Source organism: Saprolegnia diclina (genome assembly GCF_000281045.1).
Source record: "Saprolegnia diclina VS20 unplaced genomic scaffold supercont1.12, whole genome shotgun sequence".
In the NCBI taxonomy this organism is placed as follows: Eukaryota; Oomycota; class Saprolegniomycetes; order Saprolegniales; family Saprolegniaceae; genus Saprolegnia; species Saprolegnia diclina.
In genome coordinates, this window is record NW_008246079.1 from 595,299 (window position 1) to 618,229 (window position 22,931).

A 22,931-nucleotide genomic window follows, 5' to 3' on the forward strand; every position below is an offset into this window, starting at 1 on the left:
TCGGAATGGTGCGAGTAGGGATAAGGCTACAGCTCTATCCGAAAATACGGTGCTATAAAGTCGCAACGGGCCACGCACCCGTATCTTGAAGAGGCTCGGAGCCGATTCCGAAGCCAAAGCCATGTCGGTATGGAGGTGCTCTTCGATAGCGCGTGGTACGAGGCTTTGGCGGAGTTGTACTTTGCTCAATGGCCGAGTGACCGTCCCTTCGACGTCATCCAGCAACGACTTTAACGCTCTCGCACTGGAACGCGCAGAGCTCTGGTACCAACAAGGTACGTAGGCTCACTTCGCCAAGGCTATATCGCTGCTACCGTAGGCCTGGCCATTGACAACGCGTTGTCTGCCAAAGCCGCGGGTTCGATGACGTGGCACGCCGAAACGCACGTATTAAATTGCAGGGGTTTTCGACCTTATGTATCTTTCAGTTTGTGGATATGCGGCGATCGTACGGCGCGCTCTTTGTGGCTCTTCACCTATGGGCCTGCGGTATGGTGTACGTCTTCTACGCCATGCACCTGGCCGAGAGCGCGTCCTCGCCGCCAGCGCTGCGGCCAGTCTGGGCCATCGACGACTTTGAGTGCATTGGGTGGCAGTCCGCAGGCACGTGCGGCGACGAGCGCGACCAGCGCAACGCCTGCACCGAAGACCTAAAGCTTCCGGCGATGGGCGCGTGCGTAATCAGCAACAGGTCGTCGGGCGCTACCCTTACCGCCATGCGCTCGACATGCTCGTCGACCAAGCACTATGTCCAATACTCGTGCCGGGACGCGCGCGCCTTTATGGACTTTGGCCCGCTCTCGGAGCGCTATGTGCATACGCCGACTGCGCCAATCTTTACGCAGCCGTGGTACGCCCTCGGTACGACCATGCGGTCGCGACGTCATCCACAACGAGATGGTAGAGGGCGAACGGGGCATCGTCATGGTCGTCCAAAGCGCGTCGCTCGTGAGTGCGTTTGCCAGCATCCACTCACTCCGCGCCTTGGGCTGTTCCTTGCCAATCGAGTTGTGGTGCGTATTCTGTCACATTTGCCTGCTGCGGCTACATGCAAGTTGCAGGTATCGTAGCGACGAGACGGCGCTGACTGACCCGATCCTGACGTATCTTCTATCGCACGACATGCTTCTATCGCTTCGCCGCATCCAAGACCCGCGCGCCACAGGCTTTTACACCAAGCCCTACGCTCTCTTCTACAGGTATTCCTTCTCGCGTAGCATCGCTGTACTCGATATGAGATAGTGCGTTCCAACATGTACTGCTGCTGGACACGGACAACTTTGCGATCGCGGACCCCACGTACCTCTTTGATCTACCAGCGTACAAGGCCCACGGCGCGGTCTTCTGGCCCGACTTTTGGCAGCCGACCAACTCGATTTTCAACGTGCACAACGAAAGTCTTCTCTGGTACAGACTATCAAGTTGATACAATCGAACACGATGCAGGGAGCTTCTGGACCTCCCGCCCGTCGATATGTTTGAACAAGAGAGTGGTCAAGTGCTCGTGGACCGGCGGCGGCACGAGCGAGCGCTGCACATGCTCATGTTTTACGCCATCGAGCGCCCGCCGCTCTTAACGCGCCTGCGCCTCGTCTGGGGCGACAAGGACCTCTACCGCCTCGCGTGGCTCAAGACAAAGAGCAGCTTTCGCATGGTGGCACGGCCGCCAGGAGCCCTCGGTGTGCACCACCCGCAGTACCCTCGGTTTTGCGGGCTCAGCATGGTAACTCTATAATTGGGTGATGACGTGGCGACACGAGCGTCTTGTAGGTGCAGTACGACGACGTTGGCCGCGAGATCTTTTTTCACCGCAACACGCGCAAGCTGTCGCGGGACGCGACGGCCAATGCGCGGTATCAATGGACGCACCTCCAGGCCTTCCGGTTAGCCGGGCGACTGACGAGTGAGTACCGGCCTGCGTCGTGGGACGGCTCCGAGCAGTACGGCGAAAGCGCGTGCTTCGGGGTTGAGCTCTACATGCACGCCAAGCTCGAGGATGGATCGCCCGCCTACGATGTGATCGCGATCAAGGACACGCCGTTTGCGCATGTCGAGGCGACGCTTCTCGGCTACGCACGCATCGCACTGCAGCTTGCAAAGCCCGCGAAATAAGAGCACTGCCTTGCGCCCCAATGTGCGGAACCGTGCACGTACGACACTAATGACGTGGCAGAGTAGCATGCCAGTTTGCACTTGGGCATGTCGTTTCGAGTGGAGAGGGGGTGGAGCTTCTTTGTTGAGAGACGCGGTTGGACTCGTCAACTCAGTTCGAGCATCCTCTGTCGCCGACCGCACCTTGCCACGTGATGCAAGCGACATGGCAATGGGCGTCAAGCACGCTTGGTTGGCGGAGGGTGGCACTAGCAGATGCACGTCAGCATACCAGTTGTAGACTCGTCCATCATTACACGGCCGTATCTGTTTGGGATGATATCGGTACGAAAGCACAGGCTATCTTTAGTCGCGTTGGGTGCATGCTCTTGCGGCCGCTCGAGGCCGAGGTCCACCACGCGCGGCGGCTCGTGGCTTCCATGCGCTGCGTCGTCGTCGTCTCTGAGTTTTTTCATTTGCTCGGCCCGGCGCTATCGGCGCACGTCCGGCGCTTTGACGTCGCGGCCGCCGTCCGTACCTCGCCCCGCACGGTCTCGTGCCGGTATTCATGCGTCCGTCTGCTGCTGCTCAGTCGTGTGGTGTAGCCGCTTTCGGTCCAAAATGGCCACGCGAATCCAACGGCGGTGGCGCGGGTGCGTGCAGCGTCTCATGAGCCAGAGCCCTGAGGCACTCGACCAGGTTTGTGCGCCGGCGCCGCTTCTTTCGTGCACTGTACGCCCACAAGCGCCACAGCACCAAACGAGGTTCTCCGTAGCAACACACCTCGTATGACGACACTGGGCTAGGCATGGCCAAGTTTGAGCGCGCGGCACGAACGCTTCAGCGCGTCTACCGCGGGTATCGTTGTCGGCAGTGGCTTTTGCGCCGAGCCAAGGACGCCCTGCGCGGCCCGTAATGCATCTCTGACAGACTTTATCGACACTGATGAGATGGCGCAAGGAGCATATACGGAGGCGACGCGCGCCTCGTGTATAGGCCACCCGACCGCCTCTGCACTCGTCTCGAACGACTCCGGGAGCGCCGGATAGCGTACCAAATGACGTGGCACGAGCTGCTCGCGTTGCAAGCCAAGCGCGACGCTCTTCTAGCGACCCACGTGGCGCTGCAAGCGCAGCTGCAGGATGCCAACGGCAACGGTACACCACAGCGTTTGCTTGTCCTTGTGCAGGTTTTGGCTCTAGACGTCGCGACGTCCCTCATTGATGGGTTTCCATCAACCTATGCGCCGACGATTGTCAGCAACGTATTTGCGATGGCTGCGGACGCTCTGTTTGACCACTGATGTCTTAGTTTCTCAGCCGGCGGCTCCCGACGTTGCAGCGCGACGTCGACGCAACGCGCGTCGCGCTCTTGTACGAGCGCCTCGTGCAGCCGCTGCTGCACACCGCCGTCACCCTCGTCTCGGCTCGGTACATACCAATGTGCGTCTCACGTGGCAAGTGCCATACGCTGGTGTGCGCAGGCTCCGCATGCGGCCCGTGCGGTCGGCCTTTTTCATCCGCCGCTCCATCTACCGCGCGTGTGAGATCCGGTAGGATATTCGCTAAGAAGTGAATGGGTCTCGACGTTGCTGCCTGTAGGCGCGCCACGTCACATGCCGCCTGTCTCTTGCGGCTCACGACCAATATGCAGCGACGGCACCTCGAGGACGCAGTGGCGGCGGCCACCACGCTCGCGAGCTGGTGGCGCATGCTCCAAGCGATCGCGATTCGCCTCCAACTCCGGCGCGCCCACGCCTTGCGGCAGCTTGGCGTTGTCACGTACATGCTCCTGCGCTCCAAGCCCATCGCCCATGCCGCGCGCTACACCGTCCACCGACGCCACGTTGAGGTACGTCACCACCGTCGGCATGGGCTTGTCACTGACGTAATCAGCTGCGCATTCGACAACGCGTGTGGCGCCGCCTGCTCGGGGCCTTTTTTGGCGGCTGGCGACAGTTTGTGGCGATCGTCCAACACGACCGCCTGCGCCGACGACAACTCTACGAAGACGGGCTAAGGAAGGGAATGCACCGGGCTGCTGCGTCGATCCAGCGTACCACGCGCCGGTACTTGGTCGACGCCCGCCCGCGCTACTTGGAGCACGTTCGGAACGACCTCCACCCGCTCGTCGCGCGTTACGAGTCGCAGTGGCGGGACGCGGGGACGGTGCCCGCGGCATTCGTGGTGTCGACGTTGACGGCGGACATGGCCGCGCGCTGCGATGCGACCAACGACGAGATATGGGCGACATGCGCCATCGAGTACTCCTTGCCGTATACGCGTCTCGACCCGCTCTCGACGTGGTTGCCCGACGCGCTCCAGCGTTGCTTTGGGTACGTCGTCGGTCCTCATCCGTGCGTGGCAAAACGGCTGACAGTGGTGGTTCAGAGCGAGCGTGGCGACGCGTGTCGAGCGCTGGCCGTGGCGCGGGCTCTTCCTATCCTTTCTCGAGCGCGTGAGCGCATGGTTCCGGCACGAGAGCGACCGGCCTGCGCAGCGACTCGACATCGAGAGCCGCGTCGAGGCATCGTGTGTGATGCTATCGTACGCTGCCTACCTCGCAGGGTCGCGCCGCCTGCCGTTGCATCACGGTACGACGGCACGACTGCTTCTGGTAGCAGCACTCGGTGCGTAGATGCACGCGCGCTCCTGGCCGAGTGGGCGCGCGCGACCGATGCGCGACGGCGCCTCGTGGCCTCGCCAGCAACGACGGACCCACGCACGCTCGCATCGTACGGCACGTTTCATCGCGAGATGGGCTTGCACAAGACGCTGTGTGACCACTGCTGGGCCATGCTCGAGGTCGAGCGACATGCCACTGCGTGCGCCACGTGCGGCCACACGTTCATCGAGCGTCCGACCGCTTCGTCGATGGCTAATGCCGACGGTACTACGACCACAGTGCGCGGCAATGGTGGTCGACGCTGCTTGTAGCGGTCGAGCCCATCGACTTGCTTGTCTTGCACGCCTTCTTCCATGCCATGGCGCCCGTCGGCCACGCGAACCGCCTACGCCCCGTTCCTTCTGTGTGGAAGGCTGCCACGGCGCATGCGCTGCCGTGGATCGAGGTACGGCGATCGCGTCCTGTGGCCCATGATGAAGCTGTCGGTAGACGCTGTACGAGCATGGTCTGCGCACGCTCTCTGATGCGATGCGCTGCCCCAAGCAGCTCGTGTCCAATGACGTCGGGCTACCTCGAGCAGTGCATGCCACGTTGCTGCTTTTCGTACATCAACTCGGGCGACGCATGTGAATCACTCGTATATTACTGCACGTCGTTGGAGGAGTTGGAGGAGTTGCCAAGTGACGCGGACAGGAGCTGCTTACTTGCGCAGCTTGAGCAAGAGGCTCTTGTTGCTCTTGATCTTCTTCTGAAGCTGCAACATGCCGTACAACAAGGCCTCGGCCGTGGGCGGGCAGCCCGGGACGTAAATGTCGACGGGAATAATACGGTCGACACCACGCACCACCGAGTACGAGTAGTGGTAGTAGCTATTCCAATCGACGCATGAGCATATCCTGTCAAGAGACAAGCCAACGTACCCGCCACCGTTGGCGCAACTGCCCATGGACACGACGTAGCGGGGCTCCGGCATCTGATCGTAGACGCGGCGGAAGGCGGGCGCCATCTTATTTGTCAAGGTGCCGGCCACAATCATCACATCCGACTGACGGGGACTGGCACGGAAGACCATACCCATGCGCTCGAAATCGTAGCGCGAGCCGGCCGTGTGCATCATTTCGACGGCGCAGCAAGCAAGACCGAAGGTCATGGGCCACATCGAGCCACGACGCGCCCAGTTGACGAGGTCGTCAACCTTGCTCACAACGTACTCTACAGCAGCATGGCGTCAGATGGAGCTTGGCGCATGATGCACGACGTACCGACGCTGTTCTTGGCGTTGTTGGGGGCCATGAGGTCCGAGACGCTGGCGCGCGGCGAGAGCTCCGCGTTCGTGGCGAAGGGCGCAGCGGCCGACGAGGAGCGAGCCGCGAGCGCCGACGTGCGACCCAAGGAGCGAGCGAGCATGGCGACGAAGGGAAGATGGAAAACAGGCGCCTTGGCAACCGTCCAATGGAGGGCTCGTCTCGCAAGTTCGCGCACCTGGCATTCGCTAGCGACGCAATATGAAGTCCACAGCGTTTCGCACTGAAATAGTGTGGTTTCATTTTCTTGAACGCCCTTGTCCTTGGCCAGAGAGCGCACACGCACTCGTGGACACGATCGAGGTACAATAGTTCAGCGTTGTTCCTATTCATCACGCAGGTCCCGATCGACCCCGGTCCTCGCCACAGGGTGCGACTACAGTGGCGAGTGCGAAATGATTACGCCATCACACACCTCAGAAATAGTGTGTGGGCAGGGCCCATGGAAGGTTTAAGCGATGGCGACTGCCCGGTGGATGCGTCGAGGAGCGCATGGACCGGTGCTTCAACCTAAGTATGTGTGCGCATGCTTTGGGCCGTCGCATGCTTGCGGCGGTGACGATTGCGCGTCGCCGGCTTGCGCTTGCCCTTGTCGTCAATGGCAAGGCGAACTTGACACGCGCGCACCGGCACGAACGAGGGGTAGGGAATCGCCGAAGGTTTGGTCGCGAGGCCGTGGGCCGAAAATAAGCCTTAAACGAGGCGCTTATAAATCGGACATGTCCGAATTGGCGGCGCCGGCCATTCTATTTCGTTACATACAGAACGCAAGGTGTTTGGATCAGCTGCGATGGGGTGTAATCATGCGCGTCTGCTGGCCTTTTATATCGCGTTGCATTTTAATGCCAACGATTTGCTTTTACCTTGGTGTTTGTATCCAATCGTGAATCGGGCGCATTAAAATGCGAGTAGAAAAGGTGCACCTACCTGTTCGTAGGTTTCGACTTGCGCAAAACTCGAGAGGCGACGATGCTCAAGCGCACGCTCCCGACGTCGACGCCGGCCGAGTACCCGAGCAAGATCCAGATCTTGTACCCGCGCCCGGACCAGAGCGGGCCGCGGGACGCCGCCGACGACGCCAAGCCCTTCGGCGCGTACTACTCGCCGCACCTGCCACCGAGCCTGCCGCCGCAGCGAGCGCACTATGGCGAGTGGCCCAAGCCGCAGTGGGAGCCATCGATGGAGCACAGCGAGAGCGGCAAGCCAATGCTGTACCCGCGCAGCCACGACGACCAAAGCGCTTTGCAACACAACACGCCGCAACAACAGCATTTGCACCCTCCGCAGCAGCAGCAGCATCAACACCAACATGCGCATCTGCAACATCACGCCAATGCTGGGCCCGCGATGAAGCGGTCGTGGCGGGAGATGGAAGAGCATTTTGTGTGGCAGCGCGAGACCAAGCGCCGCGAAGACGAGTTTGACGACGCACCGATCCTCGCGGCCTCGACGCCACCGCCCGAGCCCGTGTCGTCACCGACGTCGTCGGACGTGCTCGAGAAGGACGACGAGAAGCTTCTGAGCAAGGCGTCGGCCGGGAAGAAGCGCAACCGCATGAAGGACGAGATCGACACGTTGCGAAAAGAGATCTTTGCCATGACCAAGCAGATCGACACGTTGAAGGCGCACCATACTGGGAAGCACGCGCCGCGCGGGAAGGTGCTCTGGGCCGACATTGCCAAGCAGCAGGAGGCCGAGCTCGGCCGCGTCGTGCACGAAAACCAGCAGCTCCGGCAGACGCTCGAGGAGCACCTCGGCATTGCGCAAGACTACCTCGACTCCATTTTGCCCAAGCAGCCGCCGACCAAAGACGTCTCGGCGCTCCCCGTCATTATGTGTCTCTAGAAGCTCCTATTCCCGTACCAATAAATTCTCCAAGCTCTCTGCTCCTTGCCAAGGATCTAGCCGGATCCGACTCGAGAGTCAGTCGTCGAACGCGGGATGAGGTGCTCGCCATTACGTCGCCAGCGATGATACTCGTACGCGCAATCACTGCTTTGAGACTTCGCTCGAGTCGAACCACTCCGACTATAGTATCCTTGAAGTTAGAGTTGGACTGTAGAACTGACACCTTGGTCCCCAACTGTTCTATTTCAACACCTAGAGTATATAGTTTAGTCGAACTCGTCAGATAGTCGTCTCGACCAGAAAAGACAATATTGGGTGGAGAGGAACACAGCAGAGTGCACGCTGCCAAGGAACAGTTTGATTGCAGAGGTTACACTCTTTACGCCGCCTGGTGGAGCTCGGGCTCTTCGTAGTTGAAGAACTGGACTTCCGCGAGGTGCTCCTGGGGCTTGGCGAAGCGTTCGAGACCCACTTTGTCCCAGACCTGGATGAGCGACTCGACCAGATGGTCCATCATCTCGGGCGTGTGCGTGGGCGACGGCGTGATGCGGAGACGCTCCTCACCACGCGGCACGGTCGGGAAGTTGATGGGCTGGATGTAAATGTCGTGCTTCTCCATCAAGAGCTGGCTCGCCTGCTTGACCTTGATCGCGTCACCGACCATGAGAGGAATGATGTGGCTCACGCTCGGAAGGAGCGGGAAGCCGAGGTCCACGAGGCGCACCTTGAGCTCGGCCGAGTTGGCGTGCATCGCGATGCGCTCTTCCTGGGACTCCTTCAAATGCGAGATCGAAGCGATCGCGCCAGCCGCCAGCATCGGAGGAATCGACGTCGTGAAGATGAAGCCGGGGGCCGTCGAACGGAACGCGTCGACAAGCGCGGCCGAGCCGGCAATGTAGCCGCCCATGATGCCATAGCCCTTGGCAAGCGTCCCCGTGATCATCGTGATGCGGTCCATGCAGTGGTCGCGCTCCGCGACGCCGGCGCCGCGGTTGCCGTAGAGGCCGACCGCGTGCACTTCGTCGCAGAACGTCATGGCGCCGTACTTGTCGGCAAGGTCGCAAATCTCGTTCATGGGTGCGATCGTGCCCTCCATCGAGTTGACGCTCTCGAAGAGGATGAGCTTCGGCGCGTTCGGGTCGGCGGCCTTGAGCTTGGCCTCGAGGTCTTCAAGGCTGTTGTGCTTGTAGATGTGCTTCTCGCACTTGGAGTGGATGATGCCCTCAATCATGGACGCATGGTTGAACTCGTCCGAGAACATGACAAGGCCCGGGAAGATCTTGCCGAGCGTCGCGATCGTCGAGTCGTTGCAGACGTAGCACGACGTGAAGAGGAGCGCGCCTTCCGTCTTGTGCAAGTCGGCGAGCTCCTTCTCGAGGAGCACGTGGTTGTGGTTCGTGCCCGAGATGTTGCGGGTGCCACCGGCGCCACCGCCCGACTTGAAGAGGAACTCCTGCATCGCGCCGACGACCTTGGGGTGCTGGCCCATGGCGAGGTAGTCGTTCGCGCACCACGCAATCACTTCCTTGGTCTTTGTCGGCGACTCGTGGTACGTGGCCTTGGGGAATTCACCGCGCTTGCGCTCGAGGTCGGCAAACTGGCGGTACCGGCCTTCGCTCTTGATGCGCGAGATGGTCTTCTGGAACCCGCGCTCGTACTCGTCGTGGCTGAGACCGCCGAGGCGCTCGTACTTGCCGGCCGGGCGGCGGTACGGCTGCACCTTCTTGGGAGCCGGCGTGGGCTTGGCGAACGGCGCCGTGAACGTCACCTCCTGGAACTTGGTCGTGATCGCCTCGGCCTCCTGCGCCTGGTTCTGCATCATGGTCGACATGTGCGGGCACATCTTGGCGAGCTTGGCGATGTTGGGCACAAGCGCCTGCTTGGTGACGCTGGACGCGTGCATGAAGGGGCAGGCCTTGGCGAGCTGGCGCGAGGCGACGACGCTGGACCGGGTCAGAGCCATGGTTCGATCGTAGTGGTACCGAAGGCCGGGGAAATCGAAGAATGGGTCGAGCGTTCGATGCCTTCAACCGCGGTATACAAAGATGCAGTCCTCGGGCGTCCTGCGTCAATTAATTTGCCTATTTTTTTTACTTTACGCTTTCGAATACGGGGGAAACTGCGTGAAAAATGAAAATTAATAATTATTTTATGACGAACGTCACAGAAATACGCTGCATTGCACATGGCTACCATGGGGTATATTATTTTTGTTTGGTGAGTATACACTTGGCGTTTGTATGTATTTTTATGGAAAACCTACAACGGATGAGAATTTTTATGTGGCCAGTGGACTTTGTCAGCCACGAGTTCATTCGCATCCGGCTGCTCGCGAAGCGGCGCCTGAATTAAATGTGTTTGTTCTGATTTATCAGTCGAAACGACTTTGAGGACTGGCTGTGTACCTTCTCTTCACCTTGCAGGGTTGCATGGCGACGGGCGGGTTGCCGTCTCGTTCAAGTCGTGTCGGCTACTCTTCCGCGCTCCTCGTGGTATTACCACCCACTACGCACCGCAATCGCTGCGATTATGGCTACACCATAAACCTTGTGATTAGCCGCAGCTCGACGGCGACGATCGACGTCGATCTTGAGTTTCAAGTTGCGAGGACGATGACGAGGCTCCAGTTGCCAACCAAATCCAGCCGGCGAGGGCGCGTGTGATTGGTGGAAAAGAGTGTCCCAGCAATTGAACGGCCGGTGGAAGAACGAGGCGTTCGCCGAGCTTCCACGTGCGTCTTCATGTGCCGTCCAGCGCTCACGCTTGATCGAGCCCGAGCGCGATAAGCGTCATCGGTCACGTACGCACTGTGTCGATCCAACTCTCGCCTTGCAGCGCACTCAAATAGTGTATGTAAGGCACGCTTTTAGACAGCACCAACACCATCATATGTTAACATTCTCGCAGCGACTTGGAGCGTGCGCACTTCCTACTTGTGTTGAAAGTGCATGCTCGAGGTGGGTTGCGGCCCGAGTGATCGCGTCTGGGGGCGCCGCTCATGGATTCTTGTATGACACTATTTGAAGTACGATGCCCATCAAATCAGGAGTCTAAAAATAGACGTGGTCGGCGCGGCACCCAAGTGCAATGTCAGCGGCAGGCAACCCCCTCGAGAAAGATGGGATCGAGTCCTTCCGCATCGCAGCCCAGCGCGCGCTCAAGGACCAGAAGGTGCAGTATGAGCTCGAGCAGCAGGTGGTCGAGCTCGGTCGGCTCCAAGTCGAAAACAAGGCGCTCCATACGCGCGTCAAGGAGCTCCAGACCGCGCTCGAGGCGGGCATTGAAGACCGTGAGCGTGTCATTCTCTTCAAGATGAAGCGGATCGACGAGCTCCAAGAGAAGCTAGCCATGTAGTCCGGTCCACGTTGTCGATTACTGATTGAACTGTACATAGTCTGGAGACCGAAGCGCTGCAGCAGACGAACGGCGCGATTCGGGCCATGCAGGAAAAACTGGATGCCATGACACAAGATCGGGATATGTACTTTGCCAAGTACAAGGAAGCGGACGAGCTCCTTGACGAGATGCGATCGTTCAAGGCTGTAAAGGAGGGGATGCAGCGTGACATTGACCGACTGACGCGCGAGCGCAACGACCTTCAGCACCAGCTTGTGAGCCAGGTGACTGAGCTCGAGAAGAAGAGCATTACCGACATCCAGCGCATGCGCAAGCAACAAGAAGACGAGGTCCTTCGAACGCGCGACGACATGCACAAGATGATGACCGAGAGGTAGACACGGCAGTGTTGAGCGACTCGGGTTTACCCGACTGCATATGTAGCCTCGATGGCACGACGCGTCGCGCCGTCGAAGAGAACGAACGCCTTACGCTCGAACTTCGGTACCAGTCGTCCAAGATTGAAAAGCTCATCAAGCAGACCGATGCTCTCTTGCGGGAAAAGCAAGAGCAGCGCAACAACACGGATGTACGATCCTATATGTTCCTACAGGTTTGGGTTGACACACCTCTTCGTGCCTAGATTCTATCAGAAATGACGGAAACGTTGTCCCGCAAAGTCAAATTTTACGAAAAATTATTTCAGTACGGCACGATTCGTCCACCTCTGTACCTTGGATGCAAACTATTACTAGAAAAATGCACTACAAGGAGCGCATGGCCGTCGAGCAGCAGCTTGTGGCGGCCCAGCAGGCAAGTATCGCGGACAAGCAAATCAAGTACGACCTCGTGCACGGCCGCACGTCGCCGTCCAAGCAAACTGCAGCGCCCGAAGCAGAACCCACGCTATTGGATCCCGGTACGCCGTGGAAAGAGGCGCTCGAGACGCATCTCGAAGCGCGAAGCAAGACCCAGCGCAGTATCGGAATCGTCTTGCAGTACAACCGGTTCATGGCCGTAACCACGCTTCGGTCGTGTAAAAGTCTCATCGAGGCATCGGGTAGGGCGGCGACCACCCCTTGATACCGCACAAGCCGAGCCCGGGACGCAAGGCCAAGAAAACTGTAATGGCGCGCCGCTTCATGACCGTAGGACGACCTCCCAATGTCTGCTGGATGCAGCAATGAACGACGGTGTAGGCCCAAGCGATTGAGACGGTGCGACTGCCCAACCTCACGGAAACCGAGACGCCGCTCAAATTTGTGTCCAAGTGCGAATACCTCGACTCGACGTCCCCGCGGCGACCCCGCGAAAGCCCCAAGACGGCGCGTATATAGTCGTGCACTCAACCCTAACCTCGTATCGTCATCATACTCGGCTCTTATGGCCTCGATAAACGGCGGCCAAACAAATTATTATCGATTTGGAGTGAACACCCACTGCACAAAAGGAAGTATACCAACTTCCTTTATAAACATGTGCACAAAATTGTCATTATTGTATGAGCTACGAAAGCAACTACTTGCGCGGGCCAGCACCGTTTCCAAAAGAATTCTTGAGCTCGCGGAGACGGCCCATGACTTCGATCGGGTCCGACGCCTGTGTGTATGCCTGCACCGCGGGCACCGTCACGCGCAAGAACGGGTTGGTCTCGAGCTCCGAGGCGATCGTCGATGGGACCGTGATTGTCTGCGCCGATGCCCAGGCTTGCTTGGCAGCAATGGCCTTGTTCGCAGGCTCGACCGCAGCCGCGAACGCGAGATTGTTGGTCGTGTATTCGTGTCCGCAGTAGACCTTGGTGTCCAGCGGCAACTGTGCGACCACCGTATTGAGCGCATGGTGCATCTGTGCCGGTGTGCCGCCTACAACAACATTCACCGTGATCTCATTCGACTTGTGGGCGGCACGTACTGTTGAAGCGGCCGCAGCCCGCAATGAAGAGCGTGTCGCCCGTAAAGAGGTTGCCGTCGCACAAGTAGAGCACGTGGCCGGGGGTATGGCACGGCGTGTAGAGCACGCGGACCTGTCGACGCATTGTGACAACATTTCGAGAGACAAGACCAATACCTGCAGCGCGCCAATCTGCACAACATCATCATGGTCGACTTCGTGCGTGACGGCGCTCGCACGGTCGTTCTTGCCGCCGACGATCGTCAGATGCGGCAGCAGTTGTAGCATCTCTTGGTTTCCACCGTCATGGTCAAAGTGCGAGTGCGTCGTGAGCACGTGCGTGAGGCGTACGTCGTGGGCCTTGGCCGCGTCCAGCACCTTGCGCGGCTCGACAGGGTCCACGGCAGCCGCCGTTTTCGTCGCTTCGTCCACGAGCAAGTACGCATAGTTGTCCGAGAGCACGGGAATCACCACCACCTTTGCCATTTTCGCTGCGAATTCCAAATTCCAAAATGGCAATCTTGGGCTTCGGCGGAAAACCTCTTGGATTTAATGTTGATACCAACGGTAAGCCTCTACAATATAATATTCTGTTTGAACCAGTGTATCCAAAATACACTGTTCCTTTAGATTTGATGTCGCACAAGCCAAAGCCATCCAAAAGCCATGGGTAGCAACGTCCTCCAAGCAAAGCGTCACACACAGCAGGAGACATCGGGCACGTCCTTCCTAGTTACTAAACGGTGTTGCTACTACGGCGCGGGCGTCGGCATAAGGCCGGGCGCCTTGTGTGCGTCAAGTGCCATGTACATGGCGTAGTCGCTAATGTGCTTGAGGTACTGCAGCCCGTCGGTGGTCTCGCCTGCGTACTTGCCTTGGGCGAACGCGAGCTTGCTAAAACGTTCATTGTCGAGCCACGTGTGCAGATGCGCGTGCTTGAACGGCGAGTCGGCCGAGCTCGACGGAAAGTCGAGCATGTCCGGTCGCTTCTCGAACCCGACGTCGGACGCGCAGTTGTTGATCGCGAGCTCGCTGCCATACATGCTCAAGACGCCATAGTGCCAGCGCGGCCAGCCTTGGTCGCCGTACTCCGGACTCTTCTCGAGGTCCGTGAACGAGTGCTCGTGCATGTAGTACATGGCTTCCATGGCAAGCTTTCCACAGGTGCGCACCGTTTTCGCCGGGCCATACCACGTCGAACCAATGTTGCCGACCGTCGGCGGCGCCCACTGGAGCTCGGCGGCGATGGCCTCGAGGCGCGCCGGCGTCGTCGCGCCAAGGTACGCGCCTTGACCAACAACGAGCTTGGACGGTTGCCATGTGGCGAACGCTGGCGTCAAGAACGTGTCCAGATCAGAGCGAAGGAGGTAGTCGTACGGGTCGAGCGCCGGGGACTCGACGGCGACGACGTTGACCGAGTCGGCGAACCCGTACTTGAACGCATCGCTCTTGACGCTCGAGTATGTGTCGACGATGATGCACGCGTTGGGCTCGGCCGGCGAGCTGCGCACGTGCGACGTGCAGTTGAGTTCGTCGTACACAGCGAGGTGCTTGTCGGTGAAGACGAGAATGTCGGTGCGCCACTTGGCCGGCTCAAACTCGGCCATGGCCTGCCAGCTGCGGAGGAACCAGCGCAGTTGGTTGACGAACCGACCTTGGATCTCAGACGGCATGTAGAAGACAGCAGCGCGCGTCATGGTCGATGTGATCGACGCCGGGTCCACAAATGCGGCCGCCGTCGAGAGTGCTTCGGCCTCGAGGGCAATGAACAAGGCGTACGCACTCGTGTTGGTGTCGATAGCCAGCGACGCGGCGTCGACACCCTTGTAGTCGCCGGCAAAGAACGCGTTCTTGTTGAAGAGCTCGTTGTTGTGCCACGTGTGCAGATGCGCGTGGCTTGACGGCATATCGCTATCAGACGACGCGACTTCGAGCATTTCGGCGCGCGCTTCGATGCCCGCGTCCATCGTGCAGTGGTTGATCGCAATGTCGGCTGCATAGTTGGCCAACACGCCAAGATGCCAGCGCGGCCAGCCCCGAGAGCCGTACGCCGGACTCTTCTCTTCGTCCGTAAACTCGTGCTCGTACATGTACGCAGCAACGTCGACGACATTGGCAGCGCAGGCGCGGAGGAGCGACGCCGGGCCATACCACGTCAGGCCCACTTCGACGAGGTCGCTCCGCGAGAGGTTGCGCTTGGCGGCAATGGTTTCAAGGCGCTCGGTCGTGTCGGCGCTCGCGACGGCGTAGTAGGCGTTGGACATGACCATCGTGGCCGGCTTCCACGAAGCAAAGCCTGGTGCGAGCATCCCATCGACGGTCGACTTGAAGAGCCACTCGTAGAGAGGGTTGGTCGTTGCCGAGAGCGCTTGGAAGCTGTCGACGTCGACAGGAAACGCCGTGGAGCGGAGGTCCTTGTGGTCGTCGACAAGAATGCACGCATCAACGCTGTCACTGGACGTTCGATGCCAATCACGCGAGCAGTTGAGGCGCGAGAGAAGGTCCGGCGCCGACGCCGTGTACACGATGAGATCGGTGCGCCACGTCGACGGCTGCTTGTCCAGTATGTACTGCCAGCTGCGGTGGAACGTTTGAAACTCGGTCGCGAGACTCGGCGTCAAGGGCGGCAGATGCACGACAACGGCGCGGACAAAGCGCTTGTCGATATCGCGCGGCGGGTCGGTTGCCTTGCCAGCGCTCCCGCCCGGCAGCAGCCCGGGGGCCTTGTGCGCGTCCAGCGCCATGTACATGGCGTAGTCAGCAATCACGTCATTATGACGGAGCTTGGTCATGTCTTCGCTGGCGTACTTGCCTTCGGCAAACGAAAACTTGCTAAAGCGCTCGCTGTTCTGCCACGTGTGCAGATGTGCGTGCTGGTGCGGCGACTCGGACGACGTGGTCGGAAAGTCGAGCATGTCTTCGCGCTTGATGACGCCGACGTCATTCGCGCAGTGGTTGATGGCAATGTGGCCGGCATACAACGTGAGCACGCCCCAGTGCCAGTTGGGCCAGCCCTTGATGCCGTACGCTTCGCTCTTTTCTTCGGCCGTAAACTCGGATTCGTGCAGATACAGCATCGTCTTGACCGTGAGCTTGGCGCAGCGCCGGACGACAGCCGCTGGCCCGTACCACGTCGACCCGACGTTATGGACGGTCGACTTCGTGTAGTTGAGCTTTTGGATGATACTCTCGAGGCGCGCCGACGTCGTCGTGCCGTCAAACGCGTACGCGCCTTGGCCGACGATGAGTTCCTTGGGCTTCCACGTCGCAAAGGCCGGCGTCACAAACGTGTCGAGGTCCGTCCGCAGCAGGTAGTCGTACGCGTCCATGACAGTATTGTCCATCGCGACGACGTTGAGCGAGTCGCCGTAGCCGTAGTTGAAGGCCTTGGTGCGCAGCGGCGTGTAGTTGGTGATGACGATGCACTTGTTGGGCTCGTGTCGATTCAAACGCGGCGCTGTCGAGCAGTTGAGACTGCGCAAGACGGCCGTCATTGCTTTCGTGTAGATGACAATGTCGGTGCGCCACCCCTTTGGTTCGTACTCGGCCATGGCCTGCCAGCTCCGGCGGAACCAGCGCAGCTCCCGCACAAACTTTGGCGTCTTGGGCGGGAGGTACGTGATGGCCGCGCGTACAAACGTGTCATCGTTGACGCTCTCGACGGTCGTCGACGGCAATACTGACGTCGGCAGCGCGTCCTTGTGCGCATCGAGCGCCATGAACAGCGCATACGCGCTCGTGTTGGCGTCGATCGCGGCAGGCGATACCGTCGAGGCTCCGTAGACGCCAGCTGCAAATTCCTTCTTGTTGAAGACTCCATCGTGTTCGTGCGTGAGCAAGACGGCGTGCTGCGACGGCGCGTCCTGCAGCGTCGCTGAAGCTTCCAAGAGGTCGGGTCGCTGAACGGCGTTGGGCGCACAGTCGTGGATCGCAATGTCGCTCGCGTACAGCTCGAGCGCGCCAAAGTGCCAGCGCGGCCAGCCACGAGAGCCGTAAGCAGCAGACTTTTCTTCGTCCGTAAACTCGTGGGCGACGAGGTGCTTGGCGACGTGCATCGCGAGCGCCGCGCACGTGCGCACGACGCTCGCGGGCCCGTACCACGTCGCACCAAAGTTGTTGACACGCTTGCTGCCGGTGGCGAGGCCAAGGTCGGTCGCAATCCGCTCGAGACGACTGCTCGTGTCGCGGCCGTCCAGAGCGTAGTTGGTCGACGCCGTCACGAGTGACGCGGGCGTCCACGCGTGGAGCCCGGGCGCCAGGATCGCGTCCGGTGTCACCTTGAGAATGTAGTCGTACACGGCCGGCACCACCGAGAGCACGTGGATCGGATCCATATCGACGTTGAACGTGGACGACCGCTGCGGCACAACGTTGCTGTAGAGCACGCAGGCGCTGGGGCGGTGGCGGTCCGATCGGACGTGGGCGTTCGTGCAGCCCAGGCCGTGGAGATAGCCGTCGTCGTCGTTGTCGGTCGTGTAGACGAGGAGGTCGGTGCGCATGGCGTCGGCGTCGTGCGTCTGGATGTGCAGCCAGCTGCGGTGCAGCGTCCGGAACTCCATCCGGAGCGCAGTCGAGGTTGGCGCCGGAAGGAAGACTACGACGGCGCGGACACGGACAGCCTCATTCGTGCTCGTCGTAGCATTGCCAGCACCAGCGCGCAGTGCCATACGTAGCGCGTAGTCGCCGATGCGGCTGGGCGAGAGCTGCTCTTCGCTGACGCTCGAATACTCGCCGCGCTCGTAGGCAAACTTGCAAAACGTGGGCGACGCACGGTCGTCGCGCCAGGGCGTGTGCAGATGCGCGTGTTTGAACGGCGAGCCCTCGGACGTGGTGGGCACATCGAGCATGTCCTGCCGCACCAGCACGTTGCTGCTGCTGCTGTCGTCGTCGTCCTCGTCGTGGAGGTCGTCTCCGGTGCATTCGTTGATGGCGAGGTGGCTTGCGTACAGGTTGATCGCGCCGTGGTGCCACTCTGGCCAGCCCTGGTCGCCGTACGCAGCACTCTTCTCAACGTCACTGAATTCGCGCGCGTGGAGGTACACCATGGCCTGCACCGCGAGGCGGGCACACGACTGCACGTGCGCGCGGGGTCCGTACCAGGTCGAGCCGACGTTGGCCACATGCATTGGGGCGTACCCGAGGTCGCTCGCGATGCGTGCAAGCCGCGCACTCGTGTTGTAGCCTTCGAACGCGTACTCGCCAAAGCCCACGGTCAGTCCGCGCGGCTTCCAGGGCGCAAATGCCGGCGTAAGGAACGTGTCGAGGTCGGTGCGCAGAATGTAGTCGTAGATGGTCACCCACGGATGCGTCTCGCCCGCAACGCCGATCGATGCGCCGAGCGCATACCCGGGCACGGGCGCCGCATGGAACCCGCTCGTGATGACGACGCACTTGTTGGGCTCGCTTGTCGACGCGCGGGGCGTCGATGCGCAGCCGAGCGCGCCGAAGTCGGGCAGCAAGGTGTCGGTGAAGACGACCATGTCGGTGCGCCACAGCAATGGCTCGTGCTGCTGCATTTCGCGCCAGCTCTCATGGAACCAGCGCAGCTGCGGCAGGAACGCAGCTGCCTTCTCGGATGGGAAGTAGAGCACAGCGGCGCGCACGAACGGCTCGTGGGTTGCCTTGGCGCTCGCGAGCATCTCTTCGCGCAGCGTCTTGGGGGCATTGGGCGTCGACGAGAACCAATACTGGAGCACGAAGAACTGGACGATAAAGACGAGGATCACGAGGCTGAGCTGCAGTCCGAGCTGTCGCGGTGGCGCGACGGCCGCTGGCCCCTCGGTCATCGTGCAGGAATGGCGACTGCAGATCGAAGGGCCGATGCACCCTAATTTGAGGCAAATATCCTACGTGAAACCTCCGGCTATTTTCGCTCACTTGGTATTTGTATGCCGGGCCCGGTGTCCGGCAATGTGGCCACAGATATCGGGATCGCCAGCTGGCACGCGCAGTGATGGCAGAGGTCGGCAAGACGCCTCGTGATGAGGCGCAAGTCCGCTAGCCAAGACTCGCGCATAGGCCTAGTGTGCAGCTGCAAGGAGTGCATCAAGGCCATACAATATACATACCCAAGGGCCTTGCTGATGGCGATAGCAATAAGATTGGGCGCCGATAGGAGGTGGTGACGTGGCACCGCACCTGGCGACACGTACAATCGTGTGCAAATGACCGACGCTATATCACCGCTTGTACCAGGCAGCAACACGCTTGCGTCTGGGCACAAGATGCAGTCGAGGGCGGATTGGTCGATTGGTGATATCTCTGGTCCGACACGAGGTCGCTGCACGAACCGACACGGGTTGATGGACGGGATCGTAGCTTGTACTAGAAACTTAGGACGTCGGCCGCGCGATCTCAAAGAGGTTGGATGTTGCGACGTAGTCGTTCCGGCTCATGCGGCCGAGCGACGCAAAGACGTTGCTGTCGATTTGGCCACTCTCTGTGAGCGACGCCTCGGCAACCTCAAAGTGCAGGACGTTGAGCAGCACGAGTTTGCCGTTGCCAATCTCGAGGACGTCCCGCAGCGAGCACTCCATGCGGATCGGCGAAGCCGCCACACCAGGCACCTGCACGCGCGTACTGCGAATCGTTGGGATCTCGAGCGCGTCGATCTCGCTCACGCCGTGCGGGTAATTCCTGGACGTGGCGTTCATGAGCTCGCCGAGCTCAATCGGGACAAAGTTGATGACGCATTCGTTGGTCGCGCGCAGATTCGTCAGCGTATCCTTGTCGGTCCCGGGCGTCGGGAAGAGTTGCGTGTACGACACGATCGGCGGGTCCGAGCTCACGACCGTGAAGAACGAAAAGGGCGCAAGGTTCGTGACGCCGTCCGCGCTCACCGTGCTGATCTGCGGCAAGTATCAAGTTGAGACTAATATAGGAAGGACGATAGAAGCGGAAGAGCGTCGTACCCAGGCTATGGGGCGCGGCACGACCGCGCCCGTGAGGAGCTGGTACGCTTGCCGCGCCGAAGTCGATGCCACGTCAAAGCCTCGGGTTTGCATCGAAATGAAAGGTGAGGCGACGGAAGAAGACGTCCCCCAACAACAGCTGAAACTGCGACAGGCGCCCGACGAGCCGCGAGGAATTCTCAAAGATATGGGCTCGCCATACAGTGGTCCGCCCAGAGCCGCAGACGGCGACTAGACGCGCACTGCGTTGAGCGTGAATGGTTCTTTGGAGCGGTTCCAAGGCGGCGACTGGATCGTCAAGGGTTCTGTCTACTCCGACGCACTCCCAGATCCAGATTGGACCGAAGTCCAGCGTCTGGTTTTTGCCGAAGTCGGTAGCCCTTCGGCTGGAACGGAACGTAAAGCGTTGCCATCCACTTCCCGCAACCCAGCTAGAACCCATCGAGAAGACGAGACGCAGAGGCATCTCTTCAACATGTGGAGTGCCACCCTGCACTTTGGTTCGACTCGATGTGATATTACTACCTCGCGGACTTGGTTCTATGGGCTCTGCGAATGCAGCCGAGCGTAGGCAAGATACGACGCCAGGCAAAGGGCGCTCGAGAGCGCGGCGTTGTGGACCGCCCACGAAAGCATATCGGACGCCATCTAGAAGAATGCCATCGTTCGAGAAGACCACGTGGGTAGAAGAGTACACTACCTGCACGAGCGTGGCGCCGCCCGTCGTGTAGGGCTGGGCGACGGCGCCGTACGACAAGGTGTGGTTGGCGGCGAGGCGGACGTAACCATAGTTTTTGCCATAGTAGACGTGCTTGCTCAGCATCGCAAACTCGGTGCGCGTGCGGGGGACGAGCGCCGCGTAGAGCCAATGGAACGGCTGCAGCACTTGCGTGATGGCAAAATGAAACGAAATGATCTTGAGTTGGTCCATGGTCGTCGACGCCTGCGTCATGCCGCTCGTGATGAGCTGCGGGAGGCAGCTCCAGTTGCCCGACCCGACATGACCACACACGGTCGTGTCGGCCGTCATGTGCAAGTCGCCGCCCACGAGCAGCGACGCGTGCGCCAAGTGCGGCCAGAGCTGTCGAAAGAACGGCCGATAGACGTCAAGCCCCGGGTACATTTCGCCGTCGACCAAATCGGCAAAGGCCGCCGAGTACTTGGTGTGGAAGAAGAGCGGGAGCGGTGTGAAGAGCACCAAGCGCTCGCCATCCACTTTGGCATCCAGCGTTTCTTGGACAAAGCGGAGCTGGTGATCGCTCATCAGCGTCGGCGCGGCCGCCTACGAATGACGAAGCGCCGTCATTTTGGCTGCGGAATACCTCGTAGCACACGTACAGTCGTCTGGAGCCCGCGATCGAGGCGCGTATCGACAAGCAGCAGCGAGAGGTTGCCGATTCGGCGCAAAGCGTGGCCAGGCAGGTACAAGGACGACCAGTTGTGCGTCTGCGCAAAATCCATCTCTTGCCAGTTGACATCGTGCAACAGTTGGAACTGGTACTCATAAAAGGCTTGGAGACCGGCGCGGACGAGGACTTCGTGCTGCGGCGACTCGAGGTTGGCGTAGCTCCAGTTGTTGATGATGTCGTGGTCGTCGATCAACATCCAGTGCGCGCCCCGGCGCAACACATACTGCAGCATCGGCCGGCCAAAACAGCGCCGGTACAAGTCCCGAAAGGCAGAGAGCGTTTCTTCAAAGCTCAGCGCGGACGCTGCTTTGATCTGGGCGACTGCGAGATCGACAAGCTGGTCTGCGTAGATCTGGTCGCCCGTGTGCACAATGCCAAAGTACGAATCGTCGGAGGCGATGTCGGCGGCGAGCGTCGACCAGTGCGTGTCGTCGGCGTCCTCGCTGAAGCGGTCGCACGAGACCGAGAGCACGCGGACATCGGTGGCGTCGGACGGCGTCGGCGCCGTGCGGAACATCGCTTCGGCCACGTCGTGGCCGTTCAAGGCGAAGCGAACGCGGTGCTGGCGGTGCGGCACCAAGCCGTCAAAGGTCTTGACGTACGGCATGGGCTGGGTATGCGCACGCGACTGCGCGGCGACGCGCTCAAAGCGGCCGTCCGCCGTCGCGGCTTCGAGGACAATGTCAATGGTCGCGCCAGTTACCAATGGCTCGTAGAGGACGCGCGCCATGTCGGTCGATACGTCGCCGACGATGATCAAAAAGTCCATGCGGTTGGCCGCGACCTCGGCAGGCGACGCGTCAGTCTCGAACGGGATCGACGTCTGCAGGCGCAGGTCGGCGACGGCCACCGACAGCAGCAGCAGCAAGAAGGTCCAGACTCGTTGGACGCCCATCTCGCAAATTTCGCACTGCGGAAAACGTCACGGCAACCCTAGAAACTCAAAAGAAGCTTTGAGTTTGCTTTGAGAGTGGAGTCCTTGGTGAACATGCGCTCTGGCGATGCGGAGCGGCGAATGGCGTGCTGTCAAGACAGCAAAACATCGAATGGTGACATATAGAGGCGCCCATCCTAGCGCGGAAGCTGCTACGAAGCTTTATGGTCCGACGATCGCGTTGCATGCATGGGCGATGGAAGCTGTTTGGGCTTTGAGTTGAGTTTTATCCATTTCGCGCGTTTATTCGACGTTGCGTTTTATAGGTTTTAATTTGTGACAGGCGCAGACAGGCACATCGGGCGTGTGTGATTGGCTGTTGCATGTCGAGGCGTGTTCTGGGAACGCTCGTTTGAGATGACCATGGTGGAACTCCCAGCTCGTTGGGTTGATTTCGCCTCTGGGTAGCGCTCCACCTCAGTTCCGAGTCCGCTCAAGCATGTCTCTAGCCTCAGCTCTAGTGACTGCTGTGCATAGAGCTGTGCACTCGCACTGCGATGATGCTACGCTTCAGTGAACTCCAGTCAAGCGGCTCTAACGTCATGAGCACGTTCGTTCGCTGTTGGCATACCAACCACTGCTG

At 60.1% G+C, this 22,931-nt stretch overlaps 10 protein-coding genes across 10 annotated transcripts; 4 read left to right on the forward strand and 6 right to left on the reverse strand.

The window, feature by feature from the left end:
- Positions 1-491: 491 nt before the first annotated feature.
- SDRG_04892 (hypothetical protein) lies at positions 492-2,117 on the forward strand (the record flags this gene model as incomplete). The annotated part of the gene is made up of 6 exons (XM_008610582.1): positions 492-861; positions 905-1,013; positions 1,062-1,199; positions 1,243-1,407; positions 1,447-1,723; positions 1,771-2,117. The coding sequence occupies 6 exons, from the start codon at positions 492-494 to the stop codon at positions 2,110-2,112; spliced, it is 1,401 nt and encodes a 466-aa protein (XP_008608804.1). The 3' UTR covers positions 2,113-2,117.
- A 327-nt stretch (positions 2,118-2,444) lies between these two features.
- SDRG_04893 (hypothetical protein) lies at positions 2,445-5,346 on the forward strand (the record flags this gene model as incomplete). The annotated part of the gene is made up of 14 exons (XM_008610583.1): positions 2,445-2,653; positions 2,697-2,744; positions 2,791-2,855; positions 2,898-3,003; positions 3,052-3,248; positions 3,294-3,355; positions 3,403-3,521; positions 3,575-3,643; positions 3,693-3,942; positions 3,987-4,426; positions 4,482-4,684; positions 4,729-4,980; positions 5,028-5,161; positions 5,206-5,346. The coding sequence occupies exons 1-14, from the start codon at positions 2,475-2,477 to the stop codon at positions 5,344-5,346; spliced, it is 2,265 nt and encodes a 754-aa protein (XP_008608805.1). The 5' UTR covers positions 2,445-2,474.
- Positions 5,347-5,416: 70 nt separating this feature from the next.
- Positions 5,417-6,123, reverse strand: SDRG_04894 (NADH dehydrogenase (ubiquinone) Fe-S protein 7; the record flags this gene model as incomplete). The annotated part of the gene is made up of 3 exons (XM_008610584.1): positions 5,417-5,585; positions 5,637-5,928; positions 5,979-6,123. The coding sequence occupies 3 exons, from the start codon at positions 6,121-6,123 to the stop codon at positions 5,417-5,419; spliced, it is 606 nt and encodes a 201-aa protein (XP_008608806.1).
- Positions 6,124-6,964: 841 nt separating this feature from the next.
- SDRG_04895 (hypothetical protein) lies at positions 6,965-8,149 on the forward strand. The gene has a single exon (XM_008610585.1). It carries the CDS (start codon positions 6,990-6,992, stop codon positions 7,863-7,865), a length of 876 nt encoding a protein of 291 aa, XP_008608807.1. The 5' UTR covers positions 6,965-6,989; the 3' UTR covers positions 7,866-8,149.
- SDRG_04896 (5-aminolevulinate synthase) lies at positions 8,013-9,942 on the reverse strand. Its single transcript, XM_008610586.1, has one exon. It carries the CDS (start codon positions 9,829-9,831, stop codon positions 8,248-8,250), a length of 1,584 nt encoding a protein of 527 aa, XP_008608808.1. The 5' UTR covers positions 9,832-9,942; the 3' UTR covers positions 8,013-8,247.
- Positions 9,943-10,242: 300 nt separating this feature from the next.
- On the forward strand, positions 10,243-12,698 carry SDRG_04897 (hypothetical protein). The gene is made up of 8 exons (XM_008610587.1): positions 10,243-10,876; positions 10,929-11,218; positions 11,263-11,598; positions 11,649-11,793; positions 11,848-11,909; positions 11,960-12,221; positions 12,269-12,352; positions 12,404-12,698. The coding sequence occupies exons 1-8, from the start codon at positions 10,817-10,819 to the stop codon at positions 12,539-12,541; spliced, it is 1,377 nt and encodes a 458-aa protein (XP_008608809.1). The 5' UTR covers positions 10,243-10,816; the 3' UTR covers positions 12,542-12,698.
- On the reverse strand, positions 12,623-13,597 carry SDRG_04898 (hydroxyacylglutathione hydrolase). Its single transcript, XM_008610588.1, has 3 exons — positions 13,272-13,597; positions 13,116-13,227; positions 12,623-13,066 (listed from the first exon to the last, which is right to left on the reverse strand). The coding sequence occupies exons 1-3, from the start codon at positions 13,578-13,580 to the stop codon at positions 12,723-12,725; spliced, it is 765 nt and encodes a 254-aa protein (XP_008608810.1). The 5' UTR covers positions 13,581-13,597; the 3' UTR covers positions 12,623-12,722.
- Positions 13,598-13,798: 201 nt separating this feature from the next.
- SDRG_04899 (hypothetical protein) lies at positions 13,799-19,303 on the reverse strand. The gene is made up of 2 exons (XM_008610589.1): positions 19,163-19,303; positions 13,799-19,114 (listed from the first exon to the last, which is right to left on the reverse strand). The coding sequence occupies exon 2, from the start codon at positions 18,878-18,880 to the stop codon at positions 13,847-13,849; it is 5,034 nt and encodes a 1,677-aa protein (XP_008608811.1). The 5' UTR covers positions 18,881-19,114; positions 19,163-19,303; the 3' UTR covers positions 13,799-13,846.
- Positions 19,304-19,327: 24 nt separating this feature from the next.
- SDRG_04900 (hypothetical protein) lies at positions 19,328-20,144 on the reverse strand. The gene is made up of 2 exons (XM_008610590.1): positions 20,006-20,144; positions 19,328-19,942 (listed from the first exon to the last, which is right to left on the reverse strand). Exons 1-2 carry the CDS (start codon positions 20,096-20,098, stop codon positions 19,427-19,429), a joined length of 609 nt encoding a protein of 202 aa, XP_008608812.1. The 5' UTR covers positions 20,099-20,144; the 3' UTR covers positions 19,328-19,426.
- A 310-nt stretch (positions 20,145-20,454) lies between these two features.
- SDRG_04901 (hypothetical protein) lies at positions 20,455-22,314 on the reverse strand. Its single transcript, XM_008610591.1, has 3 exons — positions 21,344-22,314; positions 20,706-21,287; positions 20,455-20,653 (listed from the first exon to the last, which is right to left on the reverse strand). The coding sequence occupies exons 1-3, from the start codon at positions 22,307-22,309 to the stop codon at positions 20,546-20,548; spliced, it is 1,656 nt and encodes a 551-aa protein (XP_008608813.1). The 5' UTR covers positions 22,310-22,314; the 3' UTR covers positions 20,455-20,545.
- Positions 22,315-22,931: the final 617 nt, after the last annotated feature.

Coding starts and splice junctions, on each gene's coding strand:
- SDRG_04900 (XM_008610590.1), bottom strand. CDS start 20,098: ATGCAAACCCGAGGCTTTGACGTGGCATCGACTTCGGCGCGGCAAGCG. Junction 19,943..20,005: donor TGCCGCGCCCCATAGCCTGG/GTACGACGCTCT, acceptor TACTTGCCGCAG/ATCAGCACGGTGAGCGCGGA.
- SDRG_04897 (XM_008610587.1), top strand. CDS start 10,817: ATGCTCGAGGTGGGTTGCGGCCCGAGTGATCGCGTCTGGGGGCGCCGC. Junction 10,877..10,928: donor GGCGCCGCTCATGGATTCTT/GTATGACACTAT, acceptor GTCTAAAAATAG/ACGTGGTCGGCGCGGCACCC. Junction 11,599..11,648: donor CACAAGATGATGACCGAGAG/GTAGACACGGCA, acceptor CTGCATATGTAG/CCTCGATGGCACGACGCGTC.
- SDRG_04895 (XM_008610585.1), top strand. CDS start 6,990: ATGCTCAAGCGCACGCTCCCGACGTCGACGCCGGCCGAGTACCCGAGC.
- SDRG_04899 (XM_008610589.1), bottom strand. CDS start 18,880: ATGACCGAGGGGCCAGCGGCCGTCGCGCCACCGCGACAGCTCGGACTG.
- SDRG_04896 (XM_008610586.1), bottom strand. CDS start 9,831: ATGGCTCTGACCCGGTCCAGCGTCGTCGCCTCGCGCCAGCTCGCCAAG.
- SDRG_04901 (XM_008610591.1), bottom strand. CDS start 22,309: ATGGGCGTCCAACGAGTCTGGACCTTCTTGCTGCTGCTGCTGTCGGTG. Junction 21,288..21,343: donor ATCGCGGGCTCCAGACGACT/GTACGTGTGCTA, acceptor CGTCATTCGTAG/GCGGCCGCGCCGACGCTGAT. Junction 20,654..20,705: donor GCGGCGCCACGCTCGTGCAG/GTAGTGTACTCT, acceptor GCATTCTTCTAG/ATGGCGTCCGATATGCTTTC.
- SDRG_04898 (XM_008610588.1), bottom strand. CDS start 13,580: ATGGCAAAGGTGGTGGTGATTCCCGTGCTCTCGGACAACTATGCGTAC. Junction 13,228..13,271: donor TGCAGATTGGCGCGCTGCAG/GTATTGGTCTTG, acceptor ATGCGTCGACAG/GTCCGCGTGCTCTACACGCC. Junction 13,067..13,115: donor GGGCTGCGGCCGCTTCAACA/GTACGTGCCGCC, acceptor ATGTTGTTGTAG/GCGGCACACCGGCACAGATG.